This window comes from Hypomesus transpacificus, unplaced genomic scaffold (genome assembly GCF_021917145.1).
Source record: "Hypomesus transpacificus isolate Combined female unplaced genomic scaffold, fHypTra1 scaffold_94, whole genome shotgun sequence".
Classification (NCBI taxonomy): Eukaryota; Metazoa; Chordata; class Actinopteri; order Osmeriformes; family Osmeridae; genus Hypomesus; species Hypomesus transpacificus.
The window spans coordinates 248052-267079 of record NW_025814043.1 but is presented as its reverse complement, the minus strand read 5'-3'; the positions used below and the strand labels follow the sequence as shown (position 1 = coordinate 267079).

General features: G+C 42.6%; 2 protein-coding genes across 4 annotated transcripts in view; both read left to right on the top strand.

Moving 5' to 3' along the window:
* Nucleotides 1-3929: 3929 nt before the first annotated feature.
* tlcd5b (TLC domain containing 5b) lies at nt 3930-5166 on the top strand (the record flags this gene model as incomplete). Its single annotated transcript, XM_047018162.1, has 2 exons — nt 3930-4304; nt 4682-5166. Coding segments are annotated over exons 1-2 (675 nt in total), but the record flags the coding sequence as incomplete, so codon positions are not given.
* A 1768-nt stretch (nt 5167-6934) lies between these two features.
* Nucleotides 6935-19028, top strand: part of arhgef12b (Rho guanine nucleotide exchange factor (GEF) 12b) — a 114069-nt gene continuing 101975 nt past the window's right edge. For 2 of the 3 annotated variants that reach the window (XM_047018159.1, XM_047018153.1), the window contains exon 1: nt 6935-8010. In XM_047018159.1, coding sequence (XP_046874115.1) covers nt 7979-8010 — 32 coding nt within the window. In that variant the 5' untranslated portion in view covers nt 6935-7978. Of the gene's footprint in view, nt 8011-10193; nt 10243-19028 lie in introns of those variants that run through there. The other variant, XM_047018156.1, reaches the window with a different exon arrangement.

The following is a 19028-nucleotide window of genomic DNA, read 5'->3' as shown; positions in this document are numbered from 1 at the left end:
CATGGGAGATGGAGGGTTTAGCCGGGATGATGAGAAGTTCTGTTTTGGCGAGGTTCAGCTGGAGGTGGTGCTCGGTCATCCAGGCGGAGATGTCTGCGAGGCCGGCCTCAATCCTAGCTGAGATCCCCGGATCAGTCGGGGGGAACGACAGGTACAGCTGCGTGTCGTCAGCGTAGCAGTGGTAGGAGAAGCCATGGGAGGTGATGATTGGTCCAAGTGAGGTGGTGTACAGAGAGAAGAGGAGGGGGCCAAGGACGGAGCCCTGTGGGACACCAGTGGAGAGCTGGCGAGGGCCTGACAGTTTGCCTCCCCAGGAGACCTGGTAGGATCTTCCCGACAGGTAGGATGAGATCCACTGGAGTGCAATGCCAGTGATGCCCATCTCAGAAAGTCTGGAGAGCAGGATCTGGTGGTTAACCGTGTCAAACGCTGCAGAAAGGTCCGGCAGAATGATGACGGTTGACCTGGAAGCCGCTCTGGCAGACTGGAGGGCAGTGGTGACTGAAAGAAGGGCAGTCTCTGTGGAGTGGCCAGTCTTAAAGCCAGATTGGTTGGGGTCAAGCAGGTTGTTATGAGAGAGAAAGTTAGACAGTTGGTTAGATACAGCACGTTCAATTGTTTTTGAGAAGAAGGGTAGCAGTGATACCGGTCTGTAGTTCTGGAGGACGGCAGGGTCGAGGGAGGGTTTTTTGAGTAGAGGGGTAACTCTGGCCTGTTTGAAGGCAGAGGGAAAGGTGCCGGAGGTAAGGGAGGAGTTTAGGACATGGAGAAGAAAAGTTATGATGGAGGGGGAGATGGTTTGAAAGAGAGGGGAGGGGATAGGATCAAGGGGACAGGAGGTGGGGCGATGAGAGAGAATGAGGTCAGACATCTCTGCCTCGGACAGAGGAGAGAAAGAGTTTAGACATTTAGTTGGGTCAGTCGTGGAGGGTGAGAGGGTAGGAAAGGTGGGTTTAGGGAACCGACTGCTAATGTCTGCGACTTTTTTCTCAAAGAAGGAGGAGAAGTCGTCTGCTGTCAGGGTGGAGGGAGGGGGTGGGGGAGGTGGGTTAAGAAGGGTGGAGAAGGTAAAAAAAACTTGTGGGGGTTTGAAGCAGAGTTAATCTTATTCAGAAAGTAGATGGTTTTAGCACCAGTTATGTGAGAAGAGAAAGATTTAAGGAGGGAGTGATACGTATCAAGGTCCAGACCATCTTTGGACTGCGCCATCTCCTCTCAGCTGCCCTAAGGGTGGACCGCTCTTCACGAATAACATCCGTAAGCCACGGGCAGGAGGGAGAAGATTGCGCAGGCCTGGTTGACAGGGGACAGAGAGAGTCAAGAGATGCAGTTAGAGTGGTTAACAAGGAGTCGGTGGCAGTGTTAGTGGGGTGGGACGAGAACTCGTCAATGGGAGGGAGGGAGGATGTTACAATAGATGAAAATGGGGGGGGGATAGGGAGCGGAGGTTGCGGCGGAAAGTTACAAGGGGAGGGGACGTAGGAGGGGTTGGAGGGAGAGAGACAGAGAATTTGATAAAGTAGTGATCAGAAGTGTGTAGTGGGGTTACAGAGGTTAAGTCAGTGATACAGTTACGTGTCAGGACGAGGTCTAGCTGTTTGCCTGCCTTGTGGGTCGCCGGTGTGCTCAGCAGCGTCAGGTCGAAGGAAGTCAGGAGAGACAAGAAGTCAACGGCCTGCGTTCCTTGGAGGTGGATGTTGAAGTCCCCAAGGACTATCAGGGGGGTTCCATCATCCGGGAGGACGTTGAGGAGCATGTCCAGCTCCTCCACAAAGTCGGCTAGCGGTCCTGGTGGGCGGTAAAGAACAATTAAGCATGCTTTGATAGGATCAGTTAGCATAACATAATGATGTTCAAATGATTTGGCAGTAACAGGGAGTGGTGTGGATGTGTATTTTATGTGTGGGAATTAAAGCAACCCTGTCCCACCACCCCGCCCAGTTGAGCGGGGTGAGTAAGTGAAGGAGTGGTTGACGGAGAGAGCAGCTGGAGTTGCAGTGTTCTCTGGGCGGATTCATGTCTCAGTCAGCGCGAGGGCATGAAGAGAAGCATGAGATGCAAACGCTGGGATGAAGTCTGCCTTGTTCACAGCAGACTGGCAGTTCCAGAGCCCTAAAGAAAGAGAGAGCGCAGGTGGAGAAGATCTGGATTGGTAGTGAAGGTTAGAAGTAGACTGTATATACTTTTTGACATATCTACGTCTACGGGTAGTGTAATGAACAGGAATGCTAAAGAAACACATGCTAGCTATGAAAATGTTCTAGGTAAGATATAATATAAATAGGTTGATACTTATCAGAAGAGGTGATCAGGCCCCGTCGGCCTTCCTCGGTGGACTCCCTCCGGTAGCCTCCCTGTCTTTGTTCGACTGACATGTTACTTTGTTGGAAATCCTCCGTTACTGTGAGGAATATCCCACAATGCTGCGCTACAGCTACTCGAAGCAGGTACAAATTTTAACAGTAGATGGCGTAGTTGTCAATTTAGTAGAATTTAACCTGAACCTATACAACTATGTTACACATAGTTCCCGTGATAAAATTGGTGGCACACACTCACCTGGAATTATAGATAGGGTACAGTGCCCACGATGATGTTGGTGACACACAGATTTCTGGAATAATGGAAAGTGCAGTGCTGTGATGCAGCTGGTGATGACAGTTCTTTTCAGTGGTTTTGGTAGGCCTACTTATATTTCTCAGATCACAATTGATATTTGAAAAAAAAAGTACTTGTTCAGGGACGAGTCTTTGGTCACAAGTGAAATTTACTTATTTTAAACTTTTTTAAAAACTTTATTTACAGTTCATTGCAATGTAATTGTTTGCAGTGATAACTACATTTTAGTGTGATAATAAATAAGCTGTCATTCTGTATTGTATTTAGTGCAGGAATAAAAAATATATATATTATCTGCCACACAAATGTGCAATTTCCTTCTAAAGCCTACTCAAATGTATCTTGGCTTTAGATTTCTTTCTGATGAAAAATTATCCAAAGAATCTTACAAGAAAACACAGTCGGGAGATGAACTGATCATTTCTGTTTCCTTCACTGAGCCTATGTAACAGTCCCGAGAAAATGAATTAATCACTCTCGGAGACTACTTGATACTCCCGAGTAATCCTACAGATTTGTTCAAAATGAAGGAATCGTTCACGAACGACACATCCCTACTACTTAGGCAGTTTTTACATCAGTAAACACATTCATTTATGCAACACAATTCACTCATCTAAACTAAAAGTATATCCACTTTATATGGTCGTTCTCTTAGCTAGCCAGCCCCTTTAAAAAAAAACTGAATATCGGTTGTAAATCCGAATTCGCTTCTAAATAACGAAACAGAATGTCCAGATTTTCTTTACATTAAGTCATTTAGCAGACGCTCTTATCCAGATCTTTACTACGCTTAATTTCATTTCATTGCTAATGTCGTTGTTAATTGCATTAGTTTTCGGTACTCCGTTGGATTATAAAAAGGAAACCTGCAAAGTATTAACTGAGCAGAGAGTACCCGGTTCTCAAGATATTTTTAGGAACCTCACTGCAGACCAGAGGACCAATCAGAGTGAAGGGGCTGGGATGCAAAGAACTATTTCATTATTTGATGTCGAAATACTTTTTCAAACAATGTCAATCACTGCACTCCGTTGAATTATAAAGAGGACACATGCAGAATATGAACTTTGCAGAGTGCCCGATTCTTGAGCTGATTGTGGGAAACTACATTTACATTACATTTAGTTATTTAGCAGACGCTCTTATCCAGAGCGACTTACAGTAAGTACAGGGACATTCCCCCGAGGCAAGTAGGGTGAAGTGCCTTGCCCAAGGACACAACGTAATTTGGCTCAGCCGGGAATCGAACTGGCGACCTTCAGATTACTAGCTCGATTCCCTAACCGCTCAGCCACCTGACTCCCCTCCCCTAAACTAAACCCATTCTAATTTGTACACACACACAGATTCCTGGCATTATTAGAGAGATAACACAATAAAATGTGCTAAAAGTGAAGAGTTATGAATACTTTCTGAAGCCACTGTATATCACAAACCGAAGCATCTGTCAAAGTCTATCTAATCCTGATCCTTCTCCCAGACAGAGACACCAATGCTTCTTCTTGAGGTGATCTGCAGTCTGATTGGCTGGGTGGCATTATACTGTGTCTTCTGCTGTCTAGCCAACCAAAGAGGAAAGGAGTGGAACTGCAGACTGGTGACGCTGTTTCATGGGATACTCATTGTGGGCATGACAGCATACATAGGTTTCATAGATGGGCCCTGGCCCCTTACTCACCCAGGTGAGACGTGGCACCGAGATGTGTGCTGGATTTCTTTATCTCTACATTGGAGCAATAACCTCAATGAAAAAATTTCCACAAATTATTTAACAAATGTCATCTCCCAATTACTTCATCAATCATGTTCTTCTCACATGCTTTACAGTATATGGTAAAGTGAATGACCAAAATCTTGTCCATAACATAATAAATAGTTGGATATTCAACCAGGGGAAATCGTGAAATGCATCATGACACCTTGTTGCATAGCATACAGTACCTTGTAAATCTCCACAGAAGTAATTTTGTTTCAGAAATACTTAATTACTTAATAATTTGAAAGATATTAGCACAAATTAGCAATGAACCCCTGTACCTTTGTCCATATCCAACCGTAGGCACGGAGAACACACCTCTCCAGATCAAGGCCCTGGTGCTCAGCCTGGGCTACTTCCTCTTCGACATGGGCTGGTGCATGTGCCACTGTTCTGAGGGCCCCATCATGCTTGCTCACCACACAATGAGCATCCTGGGTATCCTGCTGGCACTGGGCCTGGGAGAGTCTGGAATTGAGACATGCGCCGTCATCTTCGGCAGTGAAATTACAAACCCACTTCTCCAAGCCCGCTGGTTCCTCAGACAGATTGGGCGCTACGACAGCCTGCTGGGGGATGTGGTCGACTTGCTCTTCATCTTGCTGTTTGCCTTTGTGCGTGTTGGTGTGGGCACCATCATGCTCTACTGTGAAATCACCTCCCCCAGACCCAGTCTAATAATGAAAGGGGGGGGTCTGGCTATGTACATGTTAGCTTGGGTCTTCATGGTGGACATAGCAAGATTTGCCTGCAAGAAAAGTCGGGCCAAGTATAAAAAATGGCAAGAGAGGCACAACATGGTCGAGCAGAATGGGCAAGATATGTATGGACATACCGGAAAGAATGATTAAAGACTGAAATCTGGAGATGGTATTGGGCTCCAATTGTCTATATGTTTAGATATAGAACTTTGATGCTCCTTTAAACATACCATATTAATTGGAACTCATGAAATGTACAAGTCTCATTTTGAGAATTTTGCGCCATTTAAAATTCTTAAGCACCTTCAGGAACCCACTGCTCTGGGCCATACTGTAGATGTAGCTCTGAGGAGGATCGACTGCAACCCCAATTGCTAATGCTGCACCTAAAGGAGAGTTGTATTTCTCATGAATTCAAAGGAGGGAAGATAGACTACCTCAAGGACATATGTAATGAATACATACTTTGTGTTATTATTTCTTCATTTACCTTTTGTGCATGATCTCTGCCTCAAAGTTAGGCTACATTTAGCTTTGTTGAGTAACGAGTTAACAATAAACAAATGCCAAAGGATAAACATTAAAACTATGGTGATCCTTCGTAAAGTGAATGAATGTATCCATTTAACGCTAAGGTAGGCTACACTTATTAGGCAGTAAACATGTCAGTTTCTTTGCAATAGGTATGCTGAATCATAGTACTCCATGCCATTCGCTAATTGTTGAACTTCATAAAATGTACAGACCTTTTGTAGGCAACAAGAAAGCACTGTGTGCCTGTTGCCATCTATATTGGTATATTTAGTTTGTCCTTTAGATGGCACTGTCAACCTTTTTCATGTTGTCCATCTTACAATTCACCTAAGGTGTTTTGCAATCATGAAGCTGATTTAAATAGTGCCAATCCTTTTTAGCAGTCATCGGAACGATGGTGAATAAAGACTACATCCCCCAGTGTAAGAATTGTTGTCTCTGGATGCATTACAGCCTATACTGCAACATATGTTGTTAGCGAGACTTGACTTTATTTGTAAACCTTGTTACTCTTTACTAGCATGTGTAGTTATCAGTTTAGCAAGTGCATGATATATGCTCTGTGGACCAATAAGTCAGATTAAATACCTAATCAAATCATGTTGGAGATCAGCTAGAAGATAAGGTTTATGTCTCTACTTGTAATAATTGTCATCCTTAGGTGATAATTATAATGAGACACTGACAAATAGTACGATACATGTGCATGAATCACTAATACAAGTAGAAGTGAACAAGTGTTAAACAAAAATGTACTTTAACTGAAACGGTGGATAAATCAAGAACTACTGTATAATAGAGAAATCAGTCATTTGACACAATAGTATATGTGTTGTATTTGTAATAGGTTTCGAAGACTTAATCTTTGTGATGAGGGCTGTTGATCAAGTCATGTCATTTCCTTATATTAACTTTTAGTTAAGTTGCTGTTATGTCATAGAAAGTGTCAATACATGGGGTGGTAATTGGAAGCCAGGAAAGAGTTGAAAATGTGTAATATTTGAACTTGTTATCTACGTCAGTAAACGTCATTAACAGAAGGCTAATTTTTGTATGGTTGCTATGTTAGAGTCTTTGGCTACACAAACAGACGCCGAAGCAGACTCGTTGTAACTTGGAACCTGCCATTATAACAACAGTTCCATAGATAAATAATATAATTGATGTAACGTTCAAACATGCCATCTTTCTCAATTTCGAGGGCAGAAGCGTAGTTTATTTTTGCGAGGAGTATTGAATTGAACTGTCATAAAATATACCAGATTTAAATCCACCTTTGCGACGCATAGACTACGAAACGATTTTCTGTGTATTAAAATGAAATTATTTCATACCGTAGACTTTTATAACCATGGCCAAATGCATAATACAGCAATGTGTTGTTGCTTTCAGAAAGTTATCCATCGAAATCTCTATAAAAGAGGGATTGGGTGTTTTTTTTTTTCTTCATGTGGGGGTGGGAAAGCGTTTCCTTTTTTCCATCCGCTCTATACAGTGAGAGCGAGAGGCCTATGCATAAGTGTGAATCACTTATCTGAACTAACTTGTAGATTTGAAACGTGGTGCACAACACTGTTTCAATATTGCAAAAAGGTGTAGAACTTACCGTCGGAAACTTTCCTTATAGTTAGTATAGGAAGAATTCTTCCAGACATGAAGGACCAAGCCCGTCAGGGATAAGAGGCGATCGGGAATGCTGCTGCCATGAAAACATTTCAGAGGGGGAAATAAAGGATCCGCACCGAGTGCAAGCAAGATTGGAAAAAACTTATGAGAAGACAAGAAACGAAGTTAAGACTGTTTCTCAGTTAATAAGCAAGACTCGTTTAAAAAGAGTAATTGAAAGTACAACTTGGTAGGCTACTGTGTTCAAAAAGGAAACATTAACAATAGGTAGCCAGTCGGCTAATAGTTCCCCGGTGGTCTACTGACAAAGACGTATGCAGACAGCGGCAGGCGAAGCCCAGGCTACAATGTGTTCGCATTTAATGTTCCTCTTGAAGATTTTGAGAGATTAATGTCGTGATACTTGGAAATATCAATTTAACACGGCGTATTTACTTCACGTCCCGGTAATGTCTTTGAAGAAGATGTTTATATTTTACCCTGATTCATTCGCTCTCGTGTCACATTTTTTCACATCAGTTGCTCCAGCAACATACTAAATCTACAAATTGGGTGTACACTGTGGAATACCTAAATAATTTTCCCATTTGATGGATAAAACGATTTTCAGTCGATGTGGAACGCTTTGGTTGGACAGACACTGAAAGGAAATACGGAGTCGATTCAAAATCTGAGGTTGTCGTTGTGGTAAAATGCTAGTTGGATAAAATCCGTCGAAAAACCCCACAACGGAAGCCCAATGAGCGGCACACAGTCAACAATCACTGACAGGTAAATTGTACATCAAACTCACAAGTCTCGAATGATGATTGAATCATATAGTACATTCAGTGTGACGTTATATCTTGTGGTACAGTTGTTTGTGTTAGTCAGACGATGTGCTGGAATTGGTATGTAGACTACTACGCTCTATAGCCGTCACATTTTTCTTTGTTGAAGATGTATTTTGGATCTGTCATCCATTATTGAACTTACCACATAAGCCTGATTGCCCCTCACTGTGTCCCAATGATTGTGTAGAAATGGGTTCTTTTTGCATTCCTGTGAATTACAATGGAAATTACTTAATCAAAAACAAATCTGGTGAATTGATTTACAGCAAAAGGAAAATGTACAGGAATATCAAGAGGTGATCTGATTGGTGACACTATGGAACAGAGAGAGAGTAGGAATGCGTTTTCATCTGTATGGCCCAGAACATAGCTGTCCTCAACTCTGTGTGATTCTGATGTTTCTAGCCAAAGTGTTTGCTTGTTTGTGCTGAATAGGGTAATATACCACCATGGTCACACAGGTTCATACTTCGCCCATAGTGTGAGGAACAGCTGAACAATGAATCGGCTGTTTTTTGTAAGGAGGGGCTTTATTGAAAGTGTGAGAAATGTGGTGAATGAGGCAAGAACATTTAAATAACATCAACACGAGGGAAGTGATTTGTAGGACTCATGTGGCATGCGTGTATAACTACTGTCTGGACTAGTGTCATGCTATATGCCTTGCGATGCGCTGTTTCTATTTGTGTCATTTTGTATGACATGGGCCGAAGCACTAAACGTCTGTTTTGATAGTGTGCCTACTTACATTTTTCTGTTGCATTCAAGGCATGTGGTAATCAGTATAATATGGAATCCCTTGAAAACCTAAAGCATTTGGATGTCTTTAAGTTTTCCATTGGTGCTAGTCTGAACAGCTTTGGCCGGCTTTCCAGTTTTGCTAAAACTTCAGAAGTTGATGGCTGGGAATGGAAAAAGCATATCCCCCAGCAGATTAGATTCCAGTACACATTCTTGTACCCTCAACTGTTTGAAAAGTGTATTCCAAGAAATGGCAAAGATAGACACCCATTACACTGGAAAGTCAATTGATGTCCAATTATTTCACTAGTGATGTAGATAACAAGATTAAGACCGGCTATTTTGGTATTGTTGTCGTGCAACAAAAACCTTTTAGCATTCAGCTTTACTGATGTTTGCATCACCAAGCCAACACCCTTCTCCTGATAGGACTACCTTTTCTGGTATCATCACTGAATCCTGCAACTACCCAGATGTCACAAGCATACTCGTTGCTGTATAGCATGAAGAAACAGTTAGTCATATAATTTGGTTCCTGACTGATCACGCACTAATCTTTTCTTTGAAGCTAAGCTACAATAGTCCTCTCAAAGCAACTCATTGTAAACAATATCTATGATGACCCACATTTGAAGACAACTGTCATGCCTTTGGAAAGACACAATCTCACTCATTAACCTAAGATGTAAAGTTCTCTTTCAAAAGGTTTGTAAAACCAGGAATGGATACAACCATGGCTTGAGAGAACTTGACAGTCAAACCAAGAAGCAGGGTCATCTCATCATCATCCTCTCTGCATGCAACCTCAACCCCATTGCGTTTGCTGAAGATAGAACAGTGGAGCAGAGTCCGGCCCAATCCTATTGCTCTGTCTCAGTCACTTTCTCCTACTATGAAGTGTACATTTTCAAAAGCCCCCCTTGTTTCAGCTCCACCTCAACAGTTATTTTCTGGCAGGTCCCAATGAGAGGGAGCATAATTTTGTTCCATTTCATTTTGGTTGAGAGAGACAGATCAAAGATATAATCCTCAGTAGGGTTTCAAACTCTTTTTTTTAAATTGACTTCTCCTGTCAGAGACATTGTTTAAATCATCTGTATGCCTTCAAATGAAGTACGAATAACTCATTTTGAAATGCTTGTGTAAACCCATTGCTTGTGTATACCCCTGATATAAGTGATTTAGAGAGACTGATTGTTGCATATATAAATAATTGTGTGTAATAAAGGCTACCTTTAGGGCTAGTGGGAAGTGTCACTGTTGAGACTGATGAAGTCGGGGAGACATGCGACCAGCTCTTTGTCACTATTTCGCTGATCAGAGGATTTTCTTCTCTCCCTGAGGCACTCGCGGGAAGTGGTGACATCACTGATAAACAATGTCTGCCAGCCTGGCCAGGCCACCAGCCCTTCCTGACAGTCGCTGGCCGGTGAGCAGTGCAGGACGGGAATCAGCCCAAGCTTTACTGTCATTCTATCCCCTCTTGTAACACTGCAAGGGCTTGCACTGTTGTGTTCAAAAAGGGTGTTGGTTGCAATGTTTTGACTAGGTTAGGAAATGCACTCTAAATAGTGGTTCGTGATTTCAAATTTGGCAATAATGCAAAGGATTTGGTGCATGAGCGAGTGTCACTAGTTTTTTCTAATGAATGAGGTCTCAATTGTGGCAAACTAAATACTAACGTTAAAGATTATACCATTGTCAGCAGCATTCTGTGAAAACAGAAACATTGCAAAAATATTGAAAATATTTGCCTTTATACTATTGAAATATTATTAGCACATGACATCTTTCTTAGTTTCAGTTTTTTTGCATTTGAAAACCTCTAACTGTTTGTCATCTCTTGACACCAAATTGGAGAAGGACGAGTCATTGTAATACCAGTCTGAGATTGCATGGGTGCAAGAAGTCTGTTGACTGCCTCAGAAACAAAGATCAGAGTGTGTGGTGGCATGGTGGTCCCAGCATAGGATGGTTATCAGAAGATGGGACTGTTCAGGTGTGTATTATCAACATTGCATGAGACCTGGATGGTCTTGTGACTTGGGCTGATGAAAGAAAGTTGTAATCTTCCTCGTAAAAGTTTTAGTTTTTTTTGTGTGAAGGTATTATAATGCTCAGCCATTCAGAGAGAGCACAACAAGTAAAGACAGGGTTACTTTGATTTACTTTTCTAAACATAGACAAAGCAAATAAAACCAGATGTTCAGGTAGTCATTTTGTCCACTTCCTTTGATATTATGAAGGACTAAACAGAGCTCCCACAGGAAGTTAGGGAATGGAACTTTTGCCTTTAACCACTGTTGGTAATTCAGTTGACTAAAGAAAAACCTTTCTCTTAGAACTACATTTACAAAACAAAAAGATTTATATTCGTGTACTTAGGCCCCAACTTGTGTAGAACGGGTCCATAAAGATGGTTGTCTTGCACCGGCTGATTGCCAGCTTTGCTGTTTGGTATAACATTCCCATAATTTGTCAGCATGTTGCCTATGTGCTCTTTGGCAGATTCTGATCCACATGGGGAAACAAACTGACAGCCTGTGTTAAACCCTTATAATCACTCTCTTTTTGTTTGGACCCTAACCGTAACTTGGTCAAAGATCAACCCTGTTCTGTTTTTTCCTGTTGATGAAACTTCGATATTTGTGTCTCCAATGAAAGCAACAGCAATCATGAGACCAAACCAGGGGGGTCGTTAGACCCTTTTTACTGGGGCATGTGCCCCAGTAAAAATCTGCTGTGCCACAGTAAAATCTATGAGTTTTAACAATTTACTTTCAGTCAGTGCATTAATTTAGATTGATAATCCCAGAAAGAAATCATGCAGTATCCTAATCAACACTTGTGAAATCAAATCAGTTTAACCAAAACACAAATTCCATGCATTCCATGTTAGCGCGCTCTTCTGAGCTTGGCAAATAGCCACTGCAGCACGCAAACAGAAGTCCAGGGGCCTGTACTACGAATCAAGATTTGGCGTTAGTGAGGTAACTTAAGGTTCAACCCAGGGTTTTCTGTACTACGACGGTGGATCACTTGTTACCGGGGTAGATCGCAATGGCAACACATGCTGAACGGCTAACCTGGTCCGGAGCAGGTCAAGTTGGAGATCAGAGATCAACCGGTATAAAAACCCCGCCCATTAACTCATTCTTGACGATAATGCCGTCACCGTTCATAGTAGATCCTGTGCAGCTTGGTGCGCGGATAGTGAGAGGTGCGCTCAGAAGAGCCAGAACATTTAGAGACCGACAAAACCCTTTATTAGCCATACTCATCTCCCTCGGCTTGAAGCAACGGCCCCGGTGGATGTAGGTGGTATTGCATTTCGTGTTTGACTTCCGACTCTTCCGGTCGTTTTTATTCTATTAACTCCAGTCAACATTTACAAAACTATCTCCCCCAATAATATTTGTTCGATTCTCGAACCTGGCTCATACTACTAGCTTTTTCATAGACAAATTTTTCCAGATTTTTGTTAAATTTGAAACCAATCCGAAATGGGTAAACTAGCACCCCATTTATTTGCCTACGTCAATAAAAGTTGCCTGCAAATGTGCTCGCGGATACTAACAGGGCATGAGCACTAAAGTTCACATTGGCCGATAGCCGATTTACATTAAGCTGAATGAGCCATGAACTTATATTGAATGAGCACAGGGAGAAATGGCTTGAGTTGCCTGCCCTGTTGTAGCAAGTTTAGCATATGGTTGTCACACATACATGAAATGTTGTTAATATAGTTTATTCCCGTTATTTTTAAACAGATTCGATTTTTCGTAAAAACGTTGACATGACATGATGGCAAATATATAATGTGAAGCGCGAGCATAGATTGTTGACATGTCTATCTGGAGCAAAGACGAAGATTAATAGCTACTTTAACTGATAACCACAATAGGAAATTATATATATTATAATAATATTAGTATTGCCTTCAGAAGCTTTTGTTAAACACACCCATTATTCTTTTTTGATCGTGTCATCAAGCCAGACTGCTTTTGTGGGACAATGAAGGTCCTCAGTGACTGTTTCTCCCCCACTTACATCTGTTTCACCCCCACTTACATCTTACCTGCTTGACCCCAACCAATCGGGCTTCAAGACCGGCCACTCCACAGAGACTGCCCTCCTTTCAGTCACCACTGCCCTCCAGTCTGCCAGAGCGGCTTCAAGGTCATCCGTCATCATTCTGCTGGACCTTTCTGCAGCGTTTGACACGGTTAACCACCAGATCCTGCTCTACAGACTTTCTGAGATGGGCATCACTGGCACTGCACTCCAGTGGATCTCATCCTACCTCTCGGGAAGATCCTACCAGGTCTCCTGGGGAGGCATACTGTCAGACCCCCACCAGCTCTCCACCGGTGTCCCACAGGGCTCCGTCCTTGGACCCCTCCTCTTCTCTCTGTACACCACCTCACTTGGACCAATCATCATCTCCCATGGCTTCTCCTACCACTGCTATGCCGACGACACCCAGCTGTACCTGTCGTTCCCCCCGACCGATCCGGGGATCTCAGCTAGGATTGAGGCCTGCCTCGCAGACATCTCCGCCTGGATGACCGAGCACCACCTCCAGCTGAACCTCGCCAAAACAGAACTTCTCATCATCCCGGCTAAACCCTCCATCTCCCACGATCTGTCAATCACCCTGGGATCTGCGACGGTGACCCCCTCATCCTCTGCCAGGAACCTTGGGGTTACCATGGATGACGAGCTCTCCCTCACGGCCCACATCGCCGCAGTCTCCCGGTCTTGTAGATTCACCCTCTACAACATCCGAAAGATCAGGAGATCCCTGTCTGAGCACTCCACCCAGCTGCTAGTCCAAGCACTGGTCCTCTCCAAGTTGGACTACTGCAACTCGCTGCTCGCTGGTCTCCCTGCGTGTGCAACCCGCCCTCTTCAGAGGATTAAGAACGCAGCGGCCCGCCTGGTCTACAATCTACCCAGACGCTCCCATGTTACCCCGCTCCTCATCTCTCTCCACTGGCTACCCATCAACGCCCGTATCAGATTCAAGACCCTGGTACTGACCTTCTGAGCAGTGAACGGGACTGCACCCGTCTACATCAAGTCTCTCCTGCAGCCTTACACCCCCACCCGTCACCTACGGTCTTCTTCAGACAACCGCCTGGTGGTCCCACCGCTCAAGACTGCCGGTCCTAACACAAGCTCTTCTCCTGCCTGGCCCCCCAATGGTGGAACCAGCTCCCCACCTCCATCAGGGACACTGACTGTCTCCCCACCTTCAAGAAAAAGCTTAAGACGCACTTGTTACGGGAGTACAACAGCACTTAAGAATGCTTGGCTGGACTTGTTAGTTAGTTTCCTCCAGGATCATAATGACTCTTATTGAGTGACTTGTTGCTCTTTTAGGTTAGATATAACGAAGTTAAGTCTTGTACTCGCTGTGAAATATTTTACTGTTGATTGTTCTCCTACAGGTGCAGTCCTGCACTTTTGTGGTTCATGTTGTTTATTTGTAACTTGTATAACTGCATGCTCTTATGGGTCTTCCCTTTGGCACTTGTTTAGCTTTTCACAATGTATGCTTCATGTTTTGGCTACTTGCAATGTTTGGGACTATCACGTTGTTATTATCAGTGACCTATGCTCTTTTGTAAGCTCTCTCTTGGAAGTCGCTTTGGATAAAAGCGTCTGCTAAATGAATAAATGTAAATGTAAATGATGGAAATGTCTTGTAGCCTATATGGTTCTGTGAATATGCCCCTTTCAAAGGCAAATGTTCAATAAAGTATATTTATTATAAAGTGTGTCAAGCTTTCTTTTATTACATTATTACCAAGTCTTGTTAGATCACGTTATATACATTAATAGGCGTTTGGTTTTGTAGGACGAACATATAAAACAGAGGCCACATTTCTACACTGATGATAAATTGAAGGCAGTGTGAATTTCGTGGCATTTCGTTTGAATATAAAGTGGAGAGTAAGCTATGGTAAGTCTGCATTATGCAAGATTTCGGTTACCAAAATAGCTATTAAGCTTTCTTTGCCTGGCGAAAACCACGTTTTTCATCCGATACAATGCGTTGGAAATCATACTCATCACTAAGAAAAAAAGCAACATATGTTATGAGTTCCATCTAGAATAGCCATATATTTAGTCCTATAGCCTATTTCTAAAAACCAAGTGAAAGGAATACTATACAGTGACAGCATACATTTCGGTAAAGTTTGCATCATGTCTCTGATTCTTATCGGACTTATACCCCATTCTGCCACCACTGCAATGCCTTAGCTCACACGCTGGCATATAAATCTATGCTCGCGACTGGTTTTCGCAAAGTATGACGTGTACAGCTAGTTGCAAGCGTGCACGAGGTCTCGGAGCTAGGAAAAAAAAAGAGCCACTGTTTAAAGCTAGACCGGAAGAGTTGGAAGTGAAAAGATGGCGCTGTCCAGTTTCGCACTCTCGCTTGCCTCACTGCGCCACTGAGCACTTTTCATAGAAATGAATGGGGACGCCATCTTGGAAGACAAAAGTGGCTTACTCTAGTTATATTAACTCTATGATTGAAATACATTTTTGTTCTGGCGAAAAACTGGTGGCCATCCGGGCAAACTTAAGGCTCTTTGAGCCTGACACAGAGCCATCCTCAACAAGCTTGGACAGTAAGACCGGAGATGACGACGAGTCAGATGTTGAGGAAGTGGACAGTGAGGGTTGATGAGGTCCAGGAAGAAAGCATTAAGACCTGAAAGGATTTAGGGAAAAACACACAAAAAAATTGGTTGAGCGGTGGTGATCATAGGAAATACAATTTTTTTTATTCAACGTTCATGTTTTTGTTGTTCGATGAAAGAACATAGTTTTACTCCCAAAATGTCAAAAATGTCATTTTTAACATTTGTATTATAAATGTTTGCATGTATGTCTGCTCATGACAAAGTAAAAATAGTTAAAGTACCCCAACATTTCCAGTTTATTCCCGTTATTTCCTAGCCTGACGTTGTCATACTCATAATTCTAGTCAGAATATGCGTCTGAAAACTCTCCGTTGGGCTGTGACTACGGGCGTGTTTCAACCAACTCGTAAAACAAATGCCTTTTCGCTCAATTGGATAGACCTATAACCAATCAGAGCAACGTAATATGTTGTTTGTTGAAAACAAATTCAACCCAAGCGCTCTTTCGTGACGTTGTTGATTACGTTACTGTTGATCATCTGTCCATCATCGTATAAAGCCCGCCCTGGCAATTTCATTGGTCCGTCCCGATTCTGGGGAGTTTCTATAGCCTAGTAATGCATTGTGCACAGCACGCTTGAACGAAAAAATGGATATGAATAGGGACCTGTGCCGCAGTAGAATTTTATGTCTAACAACGTCCCTGGACCAAACTGTCTGAATCATTTATGACATGTTGAGCTTGTGTTGCAGGTGATGTCGCATCATTCGTCAAAATGGCTTCCCCCCACACCAGGGTTCAGACTGGGGAAACCACCTTTCATGAACACCACTTTAGCCAGCTATGCCATGGAAAATCGAGTAATTCTATGTCGTGGGTGGACAGCCACACTTATCACCAGGCCTTGTGTTTTGATCAACTCTTTGGAGATATTAAGGCCGATTTATACTTCTCCGACTCCGTTACGGACAGAAGCACGCACGGACGGATTGGTTGAATTTATACCACTCCGACGGCTCTGCGTGCTGAAACAATTTACCGCCAGAACAGTAGATAGCGCTGCACTGCAATGCTAGCTAGGTTATCAAAAAGTCGGAGCAAATTTACAAATGAGCTGTTTCATCAATAAAACAAGCACATTTTCAGCAACTACACTGCCCATTTCTCATCACAGTTTAATTCAGATGCTGATTTACATGTACTCTTTAGCTGAAATAAGAGTTGTAAAAACTTACAACAATGGCGGTCAAAGGATTCTGTTTTCTTGTTGGTCACGGCAACCCCGCCCCTGACTCGAGCAGTTCTTAACACAGACTAATCACAGCCAAGGGGTATCCGTAAAATGACGGACGCACGGATGGATAGTCAGGAAAATCAGAAGGTGCACGCAGAGCTCTGAGAGGGCGTTCCCTGTCTGCGTGTCCGTAAAAACTTAGTATAAATAAGTATAAATCGGCCTTTAGCCTTCTAGTAAATGTGCAAGTTCCCCATAATGGGAAAACAATCGTGAAATATAGCTGCAAGCAGCAATGGCGGATTCCTACAAACATTGCAAACCATTGAAAAATGTATATTCTTCACAAATTGTCACTTTATAGAAAAATCTATGCTGCAGACTTACCAATGGGATAACAAATATGAAATGCAATAGCATCAAGATCCACAAGGGCCTTGGCTTCAAGCCAAGGAGTGAAGGGAGTGGGCTTGGTGAGCCAACCCATTCCAGATAGCCTTGTATCTTTGTGCATCAGGGCGTGGCCTGTAGCGTCACCTATGGGTAGTGGTGGGCCATTTGAGGTGTGGTAGTTACTTTTGGCCTTTACTATCAATGTTTCAGGATTTCATCTTTTTTACCATTGCATATAAATTCGGAAATGCAATACCATCAAGATCCACAAAGTTACCAGGGCAACTTTGACCCGTTGGTGGCAGTAGAATGGTCTAATGGGAGACATGAAACTTGGTGTAAGCATAGAAGGGACTGTCCTTAATGTGTGCCAAATTTCACAAAAAGTTACCATATGGTTCTAGGGGCTGCCATTGACTCCCATTGCACAAGAATCAAAACTAGAAAATGCATTTCCTTCTGAAAATGCATTGGCATGCCGAAATCTGAATTCTTTTTTTATTTTTATGGCTGACAATACAGAAATGAGAAAATACCCGCAAGCTGAAATTAATTAAAAAATTGTATGATTCACACAAAAGAGGGAGTGTGGAAGCTGAACTGCATCATCTAACAAAGCTAAGTGCTTAAATACAATGCGGGAGAATAAGTTTGAATGTTGTGGAGCAATCAAAGAAATAGTTGAATTTCAAGAGGCAGTGTGAAAGCTGAACTGCATCAACAAACTAAGAGCTTAAATACCCTACAATGCGGGAGAAGCTGAAAGCTGAACTGTTAAACAGAAGAAGTAGCCTAGGGTAGCTAGTCCTAACAAGAATATTATAGTTTTAACAGCTGAAATTATAGTTGGGATAGTAGTAGCAGATATAGAAGCCTATCATTGAGTGCGTTTACTTGGCTTTCTTAGCAGGATTCAGTGTGTTGATTGAATGAAACATACAGCAGTATGGCCGATACAGGAAGACACGGCGACGCTTTGTTGCAGAAGGATGATGTTGCAAGTTTTGTCCGTGGAGCATACAACGATTAATAAAAATAATAATGTAGACTCGTTTATTGAGTAATAGCATAACTGATTACACATGTAAACGGAGTAATCGTATTATTGGCATAAGCCGACAATTGCTATCGGGTTTCTAATGGTCAAGTGAACGCACTCAGTGGCATAGTAGAACAAAACAGTACCATTAGCATAGTAGTTTGTAAAAGAGATATTGGCAGCATCTGCAGAATTAGTAGTTGTAGTAGTGGCATACGATATAGCAGGATCAGTAGTGGTAGTAGTTGTGTTGTGGTGCTCATAGTCTTTTAATGAGACGAGTTGACTGAATTGCTTGTCTTGTCTCCACTAATTAGCTAATACGAATCACCTGTGTAAGAGACTGAGTGGTGCGTGTCTGTCGTTGCCATGGTGATGGTGCAGCTATGACTGCTAACGCACCGAGGGCAGAGAATAACATACATTTATCTAAAATCCACACCTCAAACAAGTTAACCTAGACGCAAAACTATACATCCAATCCAAAAAATACGGATATTTTCCGAGACCCAAGATTCTGTCTAAACCAGAGATGTCCTTCATATGTCTGTGCGGTCAGAAATACGACTCTACCGGCAGTTTCCTTTTTTGACTCGATTTTGTCACCAGATTTGCATTGGTCTCTATGGGGCGAGATTTGGACTTTGTCTCGCTTTTGTGGAGCTCTGAACAAATGTGTACGTCTGTTGTATTCCACTGACAATTGTCTACAACAAGCACAAAATTTGCTATCTATTGATCCAAAAATGAAGCATGAACAGTGAACATTTTGGCAATGCTGGCATTTTAACTTGAAGCGTTTCAGTCTGCACTCTAGGCTTTCATGTACACACCCATGTAAATCTCAGAAACGGCTTGAAAAACTCACGAAACATAATCAGTGATATTG